At 37.4% G+C, this 17,764-nt stretch overlaps 1 protein-coding gene across 1 annotated transcript; it reads left to right on the forward strand.

The window, feature by feature from the left end:
- Positions 1 to 108: 108 nt before the first annotated feature.
- Positions 109 to 17,543, forward strand: KLHL41 (kelch like family member 41). Its single transcript, XM_025460084.3, has 6 exons — positions 109 to 3,001; positions 6,599 to 6,756; positions 6,876 to 6,983; positions 11,334 to 11,519; positions 13,734 to 13,880; positions 16,884 to 17,543. The coding sequence occupies exons 1-6, from the start codon at positions 1,892 to 1,894 to the stop codon at positions 16,993 to 16,995; spliced, it is 1,821 nt and encodes a 606-aa protein (XP_025315869.1). The 5' UTR covers positions 109 to 1,891; the 3' UTR covers positions 16,996 to 17,543.
- Positions 17,544 to 17,764: the final 221 nt, after the last annotated feature.

A 17,764-nucleotide genomic window follows, 5' to 3' on the forward strand; every position in this document is an offset into this window, starting at 1 on the left:
TTTAAAAAGGAAGGGATTTGTACGTTTTTAAGAGATGGTGTTATAATAAATAACCTACATTAAGGGGAAGAAAAAGTTTACACAGATCACAAAATACTGCCAGGAATATGTTTAAGTAGCTTTTGAAGCAAAACAGACTTTATAGTTGCTGACTAGTAAGGAATCTCAAATGTCATATCGTGGTGTTTGCATCTGACTCATTAATCTTTTCAAATGTTAGTTGAAAGCTACGAGTAGAGAGAAATGAGTCATTTATTGTTTAAACAAGGGAGCAGCTGTTAGTTTTTTCTAGTGTGTTAAAACCTTTAGTGACATCTATAAATGGAAAAAAGAGTCAATGAGCTCTTCTTTCAGCTGTTGTTTTAGCAGCTGACAGTAGCATTGACTTCACTGTGATGTAAAATAAGAGGAAAAAACCTTTACTCATAGACAGAGGCCTTGAAATTTAAAAACACACAATTCACTGATCTGGGGGCATTTATTCATTTGACAAAATATTTGTGGAGGACACAAGGTCCTGTGGCTATAACACTGAACAAAGCAAACCAAAAAAAAAATTCCTGTCTTCATGGAGCTTATATTCTTTTGAGCAGGTTTAAGAGTACCAAACTTTGAAAGTACACAGTATTTCTGCAGCCCCTCTGAGTTCAGAAAATGTGACTGTATAATTTTATAATAAAATAGGTCATGAAGAGGTATGCAATATCATCTACACCTAAACAAAAGATCAATTTTTTTTCAAATCATGACTTCTATATTCTGTAATTAATAGGGTGTTCTATTATTATCAACTACCTAAATTATTATTTCAGTTATATTTTTTTCCCTTGAATAGGCTTGTTTTCCAAGTTGTGCAGGTGACATAGCATTTCTTCCTGATTTTGCTGTGTTCTGTTGATAACATCATTTTCATGGAGTTACATTTGTATTTTAACTTTTTTTTTAATGAGAAAGATTATCTTCAACGTGTAAAATCACAGAATATCTTTAGTAATCATGTGAGTTTTTTCTTTCCCTAATGTTGATTTTTAACTATTAATGTTGATTTTTAACTATTTCTGTTTCTTTCTGGACTTGATCCATTTTAACCTTTTGCCTTTATTTCACTTGTTTTATAATTGTTTGCCACATCACATCCTTTGTAGAGAAAGGCAGAGTATGAATAACCTAAATAACTTTATAAGGTAACTCAGTACTAATTCTAGTTTTTCGAAGGTCTTAGAAAATTAGTTTCTCTGCATTTATTATTTCAATTATGATGGGGTATTGTTATTAAAGGTTTTCTTTAAATTATAATGATACATAAGCAGAAGTCTTCAAGTTTCCCACTTCGAAAAGAAAATTGTAAATACCACTGTTTTAAGTAGAAAATAAATGTTTGTATGTAACAGTAATTGGAAAAGGGATTTTGCTTATGATATTCAGATGAACTCACCTCATATTCTTGACCTTTGCATCATTAATTCAGACAGCCAAGGAGTTTGCCATTAGACCATTTTTAGCGGACTGACTCATTTTTATGATTCAGTTTTCTGTTACCTCAATAAACACTTTCTTTAAACGTGCCTTTATTGGCATATGTTCTAATGCTTTATGTATCTTAAAGCTTCCCACTTCATTTAAATCTCTTGTTTTAGTTGTTTCCTTAGTGATTAAAAGTTCCAGTTGTTCCCTTCAATCTATAACAGCTGCAAGAACAACTCTTCTTTCCAAACTAGCTCTCCTGAATTCCCGTTGTTAGAGTTGGTATCTATATTTAGCTGGTGGGATTAAATTGCAAAGGCTTCAAGCTGGGCAAAGCACACTGATCTGCCTTTTTTACAGCTAGACCTGTGTGCTGCGAGGAGCTAAGGCCTTCAGTGTCCCCTTCCTTACCCAGGTTACTCACAAAATGGATTCCCAGCGGGAACTCACAGAGGAACTGCGGCTTTACCAATCCACCCTTCTTCAGGATGGTCTAAAAGATCTCCTGGATGAAAAAAAATTCATCGATTGCACCCTAAAAGCAGGTGACAAAAGTCTTCCTTGCCACAGATTGATTTTGTCAGCTTGTAGTCCTTACTTCCGTGAGTATTTTTTATCTGAAATTGATGAGGGGAAAAAAAAGGAGGTAGTATTAGATAATGTGGATCCTGCTGTCCTGGATTTAATCATCAAGTACCTGTACTCCGCCAGTATAGATCTCAACGATGGAAATGTGCAAGATATTTTTGCCCTGGCCAGCCGCTTTCAGATCCCCTCGGTGTTCACTGTCTGTGTTTCTTATCTTCAGAAAAGACTTGCTCCTGGTAACTGTCTAGCCATCTTAAGATTAGGACTTCTTCTTGACTGCCCAAGACTTGCCATCTCTGCACGTGAATTTGTGTCTGATCGCTTTGTACAGATTTGTAAAGAAGAGGACTTTATGCAATTATCTCCACAGGAACTGATCTCCGTCATTTCAAATGACAGCCTAAATGTAGAAAAGGAAGAAGCAGTATTCGAGGCAGTGATGAAATGGGTGCGAACAGACAAAGAAAACAGGGTTAAAAACCTTAGCGAAGTGTTTGACTGTATCCGTTTTCGCCTTATGACAGAAAAATATTTTAAAGATCATGTTGAGAAAGATGATATCATTAAAAGCAACCCAGAACTCCAGAAAAAAATCAAAGTTCTCAAAGACGCCTTCGCAGGCAAACTCCCAGAACCTAGCAAAAATGCAGAGAAGGCTGGGGCCGGTGAGGTGAACGGTGATGTTGGTGATGAAGATTTACTTCCTGGTTACCTGAATGACATTCCCAGGCATGGAATGTTTGTCAAAGACCTCATCCTCCTGGTTAACGACACAGCTGCCGTGGCTTATGATCCCACAGAAAACGAGTGCTACCTTACTGCACTGGCTGAGCAGATCCCCAGAAATCATTCTAGCATTGTTACCCAACAGAATCAGGTGTATGTGGTAGGAGGACTCTATGTGGATGAAGAAAATAAAGATCAGCCTCTACAGTCCTACTTCTTCCAGGTAAGAAGGGCTATTTTTTTTACAAAAGTAGAAGCATAAAGGAAAGGCTGTTATTTGCTGTCCCATTAGCTGATGTGTGAATTATTCAGTCTGCTTGCGTTTTATTCTACTTGCTGTCCTATTCCAGTCCCTTGCCCTTTGCTACACTTCGAGAACTGACAAATATTTAAGTCTGTTAATGGCTTATTAATATTTAATAAAAGGTTTGGTGAAGAATGAGGTTCTAATTAACGTATGATGATTCAAGATTTTCTTTATACTCTTTTACGCAAAATGTCAAGTTTATAGGTGAGGGGGACTATAATCTTTCTAACACCAGTGTTTTAGTAAAACCTAAATTTAATCTTGTATCCACTTTTCTGAAAAATAGGTTAATGTATTTCCCTAAATCATAGTACTTTACACATTACAAAAATAATTGATCAGATTTTCAGCCTTTTTTCCAGGTTTTCTTGAACTGAAGTTCTTAAAGGTAGCATTTTATCTGTTATTTATGCTTACTGCCTAAAACTATATTTTAGTTTTGTTGAAAATGAAGAGAACCTATGTACTTAATTTACACACATTGAGTACCTTGTGGGAAAAAGTATCTACATCAGTGTCACTAATTTGAATTCATTAATTATATTTAGAAATTTTTACTCTTAATGATTTATTTTTTAAGTTTTCCACACCCAGAGTGGATCCCAATCCTGGGCTTGAACTCATGTCTCTGAGATCCTGAGCTGAGATCAAGTCAGATGCTTAACCCACTGAGCCCCACAGGCATCCCATGATTTTTTATTTATGACAAGTGACCACATGTATTTGGATCAAAGTTGTACCTAGACATTATTACAATTTAATCTGTTTTGTGAAACCACAGAAGTGTCCAAGAAAACAAATCCTTCAAGCTAATAGATTCTTTGTGCTTTATTTAAAGGAAGTTTGCTTCCTATTATCAATATACTACATTTTATGAGTTTGTGAAGGAATCAGCCAGTGGCTTAACCTTTATCGTTAGTAATGCCAATACCAGTACTTTGTAGCTTACAGCTAGCTCGGAAAGAGTTTGTTTAGGTCATAGCTACTTGTGGCCTGAGGTTTATGGGCACTTGAATTGGAAAGGCCAAAGATAAGTGTAGAATGTCATAGCACAGTCACTGTGTGCTCTCAGAGTGTGTGACATGCTGTGCATCTTGAAAAATGTAATAATACATGTTAATCTTCATTCTTAATTTTCAAAGTTCCGTTGAAGACTGTTAACTATGAAATAGAAAAATAAAATAGAAGCTGCAATCATAAGTATTTGAATGCATGCCAGAAAATTTCCTGAGTCCTAATTTTAAATTTGGGTGAAATTTCAGGAAAGCCAAATTCAGTTTAAAAGGCAATAATTAGGGGCATCTGGGTGGCTCAGTGGTTGAGCGTCTGCCTTTGGGTTGGGTTGTGATCCCACGGTCCTGGAATCGAGTCCCACATCGGGCTCCCTACAGGGAGCCTGCTTCTCCCTCTGCCATGTCTCTACCTCTCTCTGTGTCTCTCATGAACTTACTAATTAATTAAAAATAAAAGGCTATAATTATATCTAGGAAGCAAAAATGACATCAAAACACAGACAAAAGCAAAAAAATAATTACAGATGGACAGTTATCTAGAAATCATAGACCCAAGAAATACTCATAGTCATCTTTACTCTCCTCTATCCTGTTACTACTCTTATTGGCACAGCTTCTCATTTGTTTCAAGAAACTTGTGTGATGTTCTTTATAGCTACAAAAACAGTTATACAAAGTTGGTAAGACCAACTTCCTGTCCTTACCCGTGCCTTGCTCCTTTTAAAAGGCACAAATAATGCAACAAGATGCCAGGAGAAAAACACTTGACTGTAAAAAGGGTTATTTATGACTTGCAATAAAATATATGTATCAGGTATTATATTGTATTTTTCTGCTTGGTCACTTCTGTTTAAAATGTATTAAGTTAGAAGTAATATGATCTTTGTATACTATAAATAGATCATGAAAATTTTTTATCTTGGTAAGAGTTTTTTTTTTTCATAGAATTAATAGATGCATCAGATTTTTGAACAGCACCCCATCTTAAAGTAATCTAGGTTCAAAACTTGATTTTAAGGATGAGGAAACTGGAGCCAGAGAGGTTAAATAGCTTGACCACTCATCTATAAAAGAGTCTGGTAGGCAGTCTACTGTTACATTTGCTGAAGTAAATGCCCTAACTGGGGATTGTGTGGGGATGTGGGCAGTACCATCCAGTGTGGGTAGTACACCCTCCAGTCTGGGATCACGATGGCTACTGTTCCCATTTTTAAAAAGGCAAACAGTGGATTTAGATAGCCTCTATTTTATATCGCTTAAAAGCTCTGTGAGCATTTAGTACAAAGCCTGTCACAGAGCCAAGACTTATAAATGTTCATTATTTCTACTGGAGTACACACCACTTTCTTGATAAAAGGATTTGTTTTCAAAAATGAAAACATTAAAGGTCACAATCTAGGTGTTAAAATTTGTGAATGCAGAGCTAACAATGCATATGTGAGGATTAAACTGTTCATCTTATCAAGTCTTAGTGCTTTGCTTTGACTGAAGTTATGAAGTGAGATATATGCATGCTCCTACAGAGATCCCTCCCTTGACCTCAGCCTTTAATATCTGCACCTACTCTTGGTGTCCAGTTATTTGGGGGTTTATTCCATTTTCTCCTGCTGCACCAAAGTGCCACTGAAAGAAGAGCAAATCTGTAACTGCCCTCCCTCATGAAGTGGTTTTCTCATGCCTTGGTGTCCTAAAATGCAAAGTAGAAGATCTTAAAATGACCAACAGTAAGTGCTGAAATTGATGACAGCCATACCAAAATGACCTGCTAAGAGCAGGAACACTTAGCTGTCTTGGGCTTGAAGTAAGAAGTAAGAAGTGGCAGAGCAAAAATAAGCAAGTTGCTTCCTTATATACTTTTTTTAATATATATATACTTTTTTTTTTTTAAAGATAAAGACTAAGGTATTTCAAACGACTTCCAACAAACGGCTAGGAGGTTATAGCTGTTAACACCTGCCTATGTCAGAAGTTATAAAGCAAAACAGAGAGAACCTAAACAATTTTTAAGAAAAGAAAAAAGATATTGCCTAACCTCCCAGTTGTCGGTGGACTGAGCGACAGGTCCAGCTGTCCTGGGTGCCGGCTTGGGGAGCGTGTTAAATATAGAATTCGGGGGTCACTCACGTACTGTGGCCCTCCCTACAGTGACAACCTCTCTTTCCCCAATGCTCTGAAAGTGTTATGGACTTTTTTTGAACCTGAAGAAGGTAACATGGGAAGAAACTTTGACAAGGAACCTCACAAGTTCTACCTGACCTCCAGTGACTCTAGTCTCTCCTACCTTTTTTGCAGATTTTGGCACTTTCAGTAAGCCAAGTAAATTTTCTCATTTTTCTTGGTAGTCCAGAGGTAAAACATGATACTTTCAGATTTCAGTTTTATTTTACATCTTTGACTATCTCAGTGCATTCTACACACTACGTAAAATATAGCATCTTTCTTGGTACAACTGTAACTTTTTCTAACAAGCTCCATAATTCCTCATATATTTTTCTTTCAGCTTGATAACATAGCATCCGAGTGGGTTGGACTTCCACCTCTGCCTTCAGCCAGGTGTCTCTTTGGTCTGGGGGAGGTAGATGACAAAATCTATGTAGTTGCTGGCAAAGATCTTCAAACAGAGGCTTCGCTGGATTCAGTATTATGCTATGATCCCGTGTAAGTTGGCATGACATTCCTATTTCCTAAGCATTTGGGTAAGAGTGCCTGTTACATGTTCATAGTTTTAGACCGGAATTAACTGAAAGCATAGAAACTCTATCATCTTCTTATTGCAGGGCTGCAAAGTGGAATGAAGTTAAAAAACTGCCTATCAAAGTCTATGGCCACAGTGTGATTTCACATAAGGGGATGATATATTGTCTGGGAGGAAAGACAGATGACAAGTAAGTACCCTAAAAATCTCCTTATGGTTTACATCCAAATGATTTTTTTTAACTTTTTTTTTTTTTCATAAACTCTACCCTCAATGTGGGGCTTGAACTCACAACCCTGAGATCAAGAGTTGCATGCTCTATTGACTGAGCCAGCCCAGCACCTTTCCCAATGATTTTTTATTGTGAGAGTTCTTTCCTCCTTTCATTTGAATCTACATCCTGAAAATGAGACTTGGTTCTTACCTGTAGTATTTTGGAAGTTTAAATTTCAAAATAAAACTTTGAAAAGCTATTGGAGGATATTATAAATGATATCTGAAGGGAAACTTAAGGGAAATTTAAATAAAACTTAAAAGTTGCTAACATGGGGCACCTGAGAAGCTCAGTCGATTAAGCGTCTGACTCTTGATTTTGGCTCAGGTCATGATCTCAGGGTCGTGGGATCAAGACCCCCCTCAGGTTACACATTCGGCACAGAGTCTGCTTGAGATTCTGACTCTCCCTCTGCTCCTGCTCCCGCCCTCTTTCTCTAAAATAAATAAATAAAATACTTAAAAAAGAATAGTTGCTAAAGTGAATTTGTAGATTCCAGAATATTGCTAGGAACTAGCATGATAGCTCCCTCATAAGCATTCTTAAAGTGGAAAAGCAGCATTTAGGAGCATAATCAAGTCTTTCATTGGGCTAATTTTTAATTATATTTCACTACATTAAAACCAGTGGGCTTTTGGGACACCTGAGTGGCACAGTAGGTTACCCCTCAGACTCTTGGTTTTGGCTCACGTCACGATCTCAGGGTCCTGAGATCAAGCCCCTAGTGTGGCGCCCCTAGTCAAGCTTCCCGCACAGTGTGGGGTCTGCTTGAGATTTTCTCTGCCTCTCCCTCTGCCTCTCTCACACTCTCTCTGCCTCTAAAATAAATTAATAAATCTTAAAAAGAAAAAAAGTGAGCTTTCTTATTTTTTGGTCATAACTAAATAAAAATTAGGTGTACCTCTGTAATATAATATTTAAAATATAACTGCTAAATCAGTAGTAGATAAAAAATATTATGGATTTGTACTTCACATTCATAAGAGAGAATTTAATGAGTTTGAAACTGAAAAGCATGGGAACTGAAAAGAGGGCATTTATCTCCTAAATAACTGTTCACTGACTTGCTTCTGGACAGAGGTGATATTTCAAATATTTAACAAATGGGTGCCTGGGTGGCTCAATTGGTTAAGCATCTGCCTTCAGCTCAGGTCATGATCCCAAGACCTTGGGATCGAGTCCTGGTTCAAGCTCCCTGCTCAGCAGGGAGCCTGCTTCTCCCTCTGCCAATGTCTCTGCCTCTCTCTGTGTGTCTCTCATGAATAAATAAATAAAATATTTTTTTAAAATTAAAAAACAGGGCAGCCCCGGTGGTGCAGTGGTTTGGCGCCGCCTGCAGCCCAGGGTGTGATCCTGGAGACCTGGGATCGAGTCCCACGTCGGGCTCCCTGTGTGGAGCCTGATTCTCCCTCTGCCTGTGTCTCTGCCTCTCTCTCTGTGTCTATGAATAAATAAAGTCTTAAAAAATTAAATTAAATTAAATTAAAAAACAAACCAGTAGAGGCACCTGGGTTAAGCATCTGCCTTCAGCTCAGATCATGATAAGGGGTCCTGGGATCAAGCCGCACATCAGGCTCCTGGCTCTGGGGGGAGTCTGCTTCTCCCTCTGACCCTCCCACCCTGCTCTGGCGCCCTTTTTCTCTCAGATGAGTAAAAATAAGTAAAAAAAAAAAAAAAAAAAACAGTAGCCCATCTGGTAAAATGAAGATTTTTCAGTTTAAATAGTGAGAATTAACTTCCTACCCCTGAAAACTCTGCCTAATTTGTCTGGTCCTCATTTGCTCAGGTTGCTTAATAAATAAAGATGTCAATCCTGGAAATGGAACCAGAATTAAGAATTACTTGGGCAAAGCAGGAAAAGAGAATAAAATATGGAAATGTGCTAGAAATAACTCTATATTCTGAATTAATAATTAATAGTCATTATTAAATTAAAATGACAAATTGCAGAAGAAACATGATTTTAAAAAGCAATGGGAACCTAAAAAACAAACAAAAAATGAAAAAAAAACAGACATAGACTCATCATGGATACAGGAAACAAACTGGTGGTTACTAGAGTGGGGAAGGGTTGGGGATGGGCAAGATAATATGATAACTTTATATGGTAACTAGACTTACTGTGGGTGATCATTTTATAATATGTAAAAATATCAAATTACCATGATATACACCTAAACTAATAGGATATGGTATGTCAGTTATACTTCTTTTAAAAAAATAAAAATAAATGACTAATTGTTTAAAAAATAATGGGTTTTCATATAGTCTATCCATATTCAAAGATAACATTCTGAAATTTTGATATTTTCCTTAATCCTAGCTATTCTTATCAAGTAAATATTTAAAGGAAGGCCATATTAGGAACTTAACTCAGTGCAAAATCTTATTTGGGGTATTTTTCCTGAGTAAATGGAATGGAAAATGTGTATTAAGGATTGTTCTGACTTTGGAAATGTAGTGACCCTGCCAAATGATTTAAATTGTTTCCTTCAAGTGGTATTAGTAACTAGGAAATGGATATGTCAGTAAGAAGCACACAGGTCTTGTCAGTAAGAATATATTAATCTTGAGAATATGATTAACCAAGACAACATTGCTTTATGAATGCCAAAGTCAAGAACTTTGACATGAGTCATTATCTAAAAGTAAGCACATTGAATTGCACTAGTTAACACCACTGAATTTGAAGAACATGATTTTGTATCATGTCCTTGTCAAGAAGTTTTAAAGTTATTAACTTATAGTCAAATATTAGAGGAAATGCTTCTACTCCAAATCTCTGATCTTTCATAACATTAAAGAAAAAAGTTATCCTTACCAAAAGTTGGGATTTTTGTTTGTTTGCTTTTTTTGCTTTACTAAATACATTTAGGGGTGCCTGGCTGGCTCAGTTGGTAGAGCATACGATTTTTTTTTTAAGATTTTATTTATTTATTTATTCATGAGAGACACACAGAGAGAGGCAGAGACACAGGCAGAGGGAGAAGCAGGCTCCCCGCAGGGAGCCCAATGCGAGACTCTGTCCCCAGAACCCCAGGATCAACCACTGAGCCACCAGGCGTCTGGAGCATGTGATTTTTGATTTTGGGATTATAAATTCAAGCCCCATGTAGTGTAGAGCTTACTTTAAAAAAAAAAAAAAAAAAGCAAAAACAGGGGTGCCTGGGTGGCTCAGATGGTTAAGCATCTGCCTTTGGCTCAGCTCATGATCCCAGGGTCCTGGGATTTTGTCCTACTACAGGGGGATCCCTGCTCAGGGGGAGATTTCAGAGCGAGGGATCTCTCCTCCTTCCCCCTCCCCACCCCAAGCTCTCACTCTGGTGAGTATTCTTTCTCTCTCTCTCTCTCTCAAATGAATAAAATCTTTAAAGGAAAAAAAAAGCAAACCCCCCCAAATATATTCAGTTAATCAATTATTATTTAGCATTTTAACTCCCATAAGTATATTATGGATAACTTTAAGGAATCATAAGGGACATACCAAGAATAATTCAGAAGAGTACAGGTTTTCCTGGTAGCATTTAGCATATAAAACTGTTTTTTTGTTTGTTTTAAAGATTTTATTTATTCATGAGAGATAGAGAGAGAGAGAGAGATTGGCAGGGACACAGGCTCCCTGTATGGAGCCTGATGTGGGACTTGATCCCGGGTCTCCAGGATCACGCCCAGCGCTGAAGGCAGACGCTAAACGGCTGAGCCACCCAGGGATCCCCCTATAAAACTGTTCTTATTACTCATCTACTCAGATGACTACTTGTCTAATCTATAGTCCCAGATTTCGTAAAATGTATTGATATATTAGTGGTATACTAAAATGAAATGAGCCATCAGATTACATAGTTACATTTAAAATAGGTACTTTCATATCTAATTATTTTTTAAAATTAGCTGACTCATTACTAAGAGATTCAAATAATAAGATAAACTTAACATTTTTGTTACTTGGCATAATAAAGGGCTTATATATTTTTAAAACTCTATTAATGTCTTCCGTTGAATTTAACACAACATAGGATTAAAATCTACTCTGCCTGGGCAGTTGCCAAAAGGAAAGTTCCCCTACCTTTCAGTAGGGGAATTAAGTTCCCCACATTTGGAATTTTCCTTCACTTATGTCATATGTTCAGATTAAGAATACTTTTGAGTTTTTCTAATTGTTTTATGTATTTCAGATGGGAAACAAAGCTAAATGATTAGTGAAATTGCTTCCTTCAGAAAAGGAAGGTTCTAAAAGGACCATTTTGTTGTCTTCTATGTTTACAGGAAGTGTACAAACAGAGTGTTTATCTACAACCCAAAAAAAGGAGACTGGAAGGATCTGGCTCCAATGAAAACCCCTCGTTCCATGTTTGGAGTGGCGGTGCATAAAGGCAAAATCGTGATTGCAGGAGGTGTCACTGAAGATGGTCTTTCAGCTTCAGTGGAAGCTTTTGACCTCATAACCAATAAGTGAGTTGTTATATCTTATGGATCACTCTACTTTCTAACTTTGGATGAAAATTAAGTTTTCTAGTTAGGACATGGGGAAAGGAGGGCAGAGAAGCAAGGATTAAGAGGAAGTATATAGGGACGCCTGGGTGGCTCAGTGGTTGGGCGTCTGCCTCCAGCTCAGGGCATGATCCCGGGATCCGGGATTGGGTTGTGTTGGGCTCCTTGTGGGGACCCTGCTTCTCCCTCTCCCTCTGCCTATGTCTCTGCCTCTCTCTCTGCCTCTCATGAATAAATAACATCCTTTTTTTAAAAAAAAAAAAAGAGGAAGTATATGGACTTGGGTTTCTTCTGCTGTTACTAGGTGTGAAATGCCTAACATTATGATGATGCATTATGTGTGCTTGCAACTCGGGACACATTAACCCTCAAGTTAATGCCAGAGAGTTCAATTTATCCTTGTAATTAACTTTGTGAATTTAGTCACACAAAAGTAATACTTCTGAATAATTATGTGCATGTGGATGAATATACATGTCTCTATACGGTTATTTGATTTGAAATATATAGTTTGTTTAAGGGTTGAAAAGACCTCCACTTAGCTTGTGATATTTGTAAAGCATGAATGCTTCGGAAATTTTATTCTTTTATGTTCTTTATAATTCTCTTAAATTTTTCATATATAAGATTTTATTGGCTTAAAGTTAATGTGAAAAGATATTTGACAGATATTCTTTATGTAAAATTAGTTTTTTTCAAATTTTTGAGCTCACTCATCTGGGTAAGTCTATAGTTTTTAGACTCCTACTTTAGCAATGAAGAAAAAATTAGAGCACTGTCATTACTTTTTTAAGGAACCATTTAATGCCTGATTACAAAACAGACTTTAGTATCTGAAAATCACCAAGGAATTTTTATGGGAGATGATTTAAATGATCATTTTAAAAAGTCATCTTTTTGTAAACACTCAGAAGTTAAAAAGGAGCACACAGAATTGTAAATACTCTATGCTCTTAGTTTTTTCATATGTATAGATGTTTAAATTTGTATGCTTCTTGAGAAATAACACAATTACACTAAAATGTTCCTTATGATTATTCTGGAGGGGATGATCATGGGTGATATTTGTTTTCTTCTATACCTTTCTGTATTTCCAGATTTTCTACAATGCACATATACTATTTTTATAGTTATTTTTATAGTTAGAAAAACAGATATGTTTAAAGAAAGGTCTGCTTTTAATGCCAGAGTAATAGAGTTGCCAAAATGATTAACTCATTGTAGACTCTTGATCCTTCCAACTAATTTGATAGGATTTTATCATTAGTTGTCCTATTTCATGTGGCTGTTAATATTAAAAAGTTCCCTTAGGGATCCCTGGGTGGCGCAGCGGTTTAGCGCCTGCCTTTGGCCCAGGGCGTGATCCTGGAGACCCGGGATCGAATCCCACGTCGGGCTCCCGGTGCATGGAGCCTGCTTCTCCCTATGTCTCTGCTTCTCTCTCTCTCTCTCTCTCTCTCTGTGACTATCATAAATAAAAATTTAAAAAAAAGTTCCCTTAAATTAAAAAGATGAAATACGTCATTAAAAAGCAAATTACCAACCCTAGTATCTTTTTAAAAAAGATTTTATTTATTTATTTCTTCATGAGAGACACAGAGAGAGGCAGAGACATAGGCAGAGGGAGAAGCAGGCTCCCTAGAGGGAGCCCGACGTGGAATTCGATCCCAGGACCCTGGGATCGCCACCCGAGTCGAAGCTAGATGCTCAACCACTGAGTCACCCAGGTGCCCTCACCAACCCTAGTTTCTAAACTAGGATAATGTAAGGTCAATCACATGCCTTTATTGTGAAGAATTAAAGATTTCTTGAGAAATGATGAAAATCAGAGTTACTAAAAATTTGTATTAACATTCAAATGAAATCCAACACAGGAGGACCTAGGAGCCCTAGAACAACCATAAAGCCCGCACTATTTATGGCACCATTGCAGAACATGCTAACTGATGAAGGTGAAATATTCTGGGATTGACGTATTGAGAGCTTTATGTTTAATCTGGTTACATCTTTCAAATAAACAACTATTTAGGTATTTTTCAGTAACAAACCTAATCTTCTAATTTTAGATGGCTTTGCTACTTGAATTTTTAAATTAAAATTTTATATAACTGTTCAGTAAGTATATTTAGCATTTCCTTAGGTTTTTACATTGATTGTATTTTCAATAATTCCTAGATGGGAAGTAATGACAGAGTTTCCCCAAGAAAGAAGTTCCATCAGTTTGGTCAGCCTGGCTGGATCCCTGTATGCCATCGGTGGTTTTGCCATGATTCAACTGGAGTCTAAAGAATTTGCACCCACTGAAGTCAATGACATATGGAAGTAAGTTTTTTTACTCCAATTTTCTGGACCAAATATTAAATCAAATAACTGATAGCTGATAAACAATTTTACAGTAAAGAATAAGCCAGCCTTTCCCAACATGTATGCTTCTTCTAGGTAGTAGACTAAACACTTTTCAAACCTCACTGGACTTCTGGACTTGCCACTTACCTGATGATCAAGTACTGCTTCTAGTTGTGCCCAGGAAAGACTTTTCTGGGCCTGTAAATCAGTAAAATGACAGTTGGCACTGCTGATCTTTTAAGCTCCTTTCCAGCTCTAAAAGTGTCACACTCTAGACAACTGGTAGAACAAAAGCTACTTCCAAACCTTTCTGACAGTACTTTATTTTCTAGGAAAACAGAGTTCTGAAGAAACACTTGAGTTTCCCATGAATTCATTGATTCTATTTTGAATCTAATTTGTTTTCCAGTTTTTAAGGATTGTTACAAAACTTTTTTAAAAAGAAAAAAGTGAAAAGTAGCAATCCATTTTACCTCTCAGGTGCTGGGCTGATGTCCTAAGTATGACACTTGGACTTGTTAATCAGATGACTATTTTAAAGTTAGGCTTAGAATAAATGTAGTATTTATACAGTGTGTTGGGGGGGTGGTGAATTTTACCGTAGTTTCTAATGCTATGAATATCCTCTGGAGAGCAGGGTATATACAGGAAGTCTGGGGAGCAGAAGTATAAATTGTGTCCTGGAGAGTCACATAGTTGCGCAGGGCATACAGTATGCAGATGTCTGGTTACCACTAGGGTACCGCACGTGTCTACCAAATGGTGCCTGCTGCCTTCAGCCCAGGAAATGTGGTTGTTGATAAAAATTTATAGGAGGTAGATCTCAGTTGCCTGAGGGGAATGTTAGTGGGTTCATACTGTACACTTATGCAAAAATTGCCAAACTCATGCCTTCCCTCTCAGCCAGCCCCAACTCTCAAGGATGGATGCCCTTATCTGGTCTGTCGATAGATTGTCCAGAACCTTGGACATAAAGTATGGTCTATTGACCAAAAATGGTGATGTCTCTCGAGAGCTTCCTAGAAATGCAGAATCACAGGGCCCACCTCAAACAATCAAAACTTCATTTTAACAAGGGGTGCCTGGGTGGCTCAGTCGGTTAAACTTCTCCCTTCGGCTCAGGTCATGATCTCTGGGTCCTGGGATCAAGCCCCAAGTTGGGCTCCCTGCTTAGCAGGGAGTCTGCTTCTCCCTCTCCCTCTGTTCCTCACACTCCCTCTGCCCCTCCCCCAACTCATTCTCTCTCTCTCTCTCTCTCTCTCTCTCTCTCTCTCATAAAATCTTTAAAGGAAAAATATAAAAGATTCCCAGGAGATTAGCATACACATTTAAATATGTAGGTACAGTTTTAGAAGAGTGATCAGTGAAGGCACACCACCAAGGCTGAGAGTGGAAAGGAGATACTATTAGTTCTATACCGGACACAGCACATGCGTTATTACCTGGTGAACCAGAAGGTCCTTTCCAAGCAATTATTTTCTGCATCAAACATCATTTCCTTGTGTTGTTGAAATAGTAACTAGCTGTGTAGAGGGCAAGAAAAAAAGTGGCTATAAAGGGAAATTAGCTATTACTCATCCCCCCCTAAAAAGAAAGAGGAGGAGGAAGAAAAAGAAAGTGGAGATTTCCAGGGAAGAATGAGGCTAGAAGTGGAGATGGAAAATAGCTGGAAGCAGTAGAAAAAAAAAAGAATGAAATAATGGAGGGCTGAGAAGGTCAGTGTTTTTGGAAAACAGGGATAAATACCAACAGTGAATAGGCTGCGATTCTTAACCCTGGCTGCACATTAAAATCACCTGCGGTGCTTTTAAAAATACACCAGCTCCCAGACCTTAATGCAGGCCAATTAAGTCAGGCTTTCTGGGATTCCTGAGTGGCTCAGCAGTTGAGCTTCTGCTTTCGGCTCAGGGTGTGATCCCAATCTGGGTATCAAGTCCCGCGTCAGGCTCCCTGTGAGGAGCCTGCTTCTCTCTCTGCCTGTGTCTCTACCTCTCTCTCTGTCTCTCACAAATAAATAAATAAATAAAAATTATTAGTTTAAATCTTATTCACCATCTTCACAGAATGATTTGGGAATTTCCTGTATGCCAACTATTGATAGCTTCTGGAAGAGGGAGGATACTTAGGTGAATAAGATATATTATTTGCCCTCAAGTACCCTTGAGCTTGTTGAGGACATAAATATCAGGGAAAAATTAAAAGAATGATAATTGCTATAATAGATACTATATAAAGGACAATGTGACAAATGAAAGGAAAGCTACAAACTCTGCTTGATGAAGGTGAGAAAGGCTTCAGAGAGAAGGTAGCATTTAGGAATTCCTCATGCAGAGAGGGCATTCCAGGCACCAGCACAGAAGTACACATATTTCAAAGCAATTCAAGTCGCCTGTATCTTTATAATGGACTCTTCCCCCAAAGGAACAACCTAACATGTTTGTCATTAGTTCTTACCTAACATCAAGTGCAAAATCTAAGAGTAGTACTCACACGGGACATTAAAGGGGGAGGGGAACGGATTCTTCTGAAATGATCACTATTGAGTGTCACTGGCCACAAGTGTATTGGAACAATTGGAATTATCATCAAGGTGACTAGTCCCTGTTCTTCCCAGGTCTTACTCTTAAGGTAGAGTCTGCTGACCTGACTCATAGAGACCAGTCATTGTTATTGGTCCAAAGGTGAATAATTGCTTAACTAACTACTCTTCATCTCTGAACAGTCTGATTCCCAGAGAAGTCTCAACTGCCTAAGCGTCCAGATTAAATAGCATGGCAGGAATTCAGACTAGGCTCATTCCGAGAAAGCATACTTGGGGAGGAATTCAAATGTTATTCTACAGGTCAGGTGTATCCCCTCTGGACAAGAGCCAGTAGGGTTTTCTCGGAGACCCATATGTGTATATCTAATACAAGGAAACCTACACAGCTATCTATTTAAAAACTGCTTATTGATTACTTTTTTTTTTTCCTCCATCAGGTATGAAGATGATAAAAAAGAATGGGCTGGGATGTTGAAGGAAATACGTTATGCTTCAGGAGCTAGTTGCCTAGCAACACGTTTAAACCTCTTCAAACTATCTAAACTATAAACAGGGAGGTGAAAAAACAATAGAATGGGATGTGTTTGGTTTGGATAACAGGGCTTTAATTTATTCTGTTTTTCAAAAGCCTATGCAGAGATTCATGTAGAAATTATTCACTAAATTACTATCCATGAGGTTAGCAGTGGGCGTCAAAACCTCAGTCATTGAATCTTCAGTATAATGATCATTATTTAAAACTATTTTCTAGTAAGAAATTAAATATTAAGTTGAGTGGATTATTTCTTTTGTTAATCTGTCTCAATCAATTGTAAACGTTTCTAAATTTGAGTTATTTACTGTTTCTTTCATTTGCATTGTTATGGTAACTTTACAGTCATTTTCTATTAAAAATGAAATTGGAGAATGAAATATATACATATACATTTTTTAATGTTTAAAATATCAAATATCACTTTCCCTTGTGCTTCAAGATATGACAAGAATCCTATGCCTTATATTAAAGATTATATGCCATAAGAAGACTTTGGAAATGCTATTTAAGAAGTATAATAAATCGGTCTCATTTGAAGGGGAAAAACCTCTAAGTAGTCAAATTCAAATGGTCCTTCTTTTTTCTCCATTCCTTTGGTGATACTGCTCTATTGTTTGTGATTTAAATCAAATTTAATTTTTTTTTTAATTTAAAACCAGTCTTTAAGGTCTTAACTACAATCTCTGTGGTAGAAGGGTTGAGGATTGTTCTTAGGAAATGAACTGATTCTTTAAATTGCTGGGCGTTAGTTGGGGCCAGTGAGTGTACAGTGAGTGTACTGGA

This window comes from Canis lupus, chromosome 36, assembly GCF_003254725.2.
Source record: "Canis lupus dingo isolate Sandy chromosome 36, ASM325472v2, whole genome shotgun sequence".
Classification (NCBI taxonomy): Eukaryota; Metazoa; Chordata; class Mammalia; order Carnivora; family Canidae; genus Canis; species Canis lupus.

Bases quoted from the DNA above. Each gene is read 5' to 3' on its own strand.
- KLHL41 (XM_025460084.3), top strand. From the start codon at position 1,892: ATGGATTCCCAGCGGGAACTCACAGAGGAACTGCGGCTTTACCAATCC. The intron at 3,002-6,598 runs GTAAGAAGGGCT...TTTTTCTTTCAG, and splicing joins TACAGTCCTACTTCTTCCAG to CTTGATAACATAGCATCCGA. The intron at 6,984-11,333 runs GTAAGTACCCTA...CTATGTTTACAG, and splicing joins GGAGGAAAGACAGATGACAA to GAAGTGTACAAACAGAGTGT.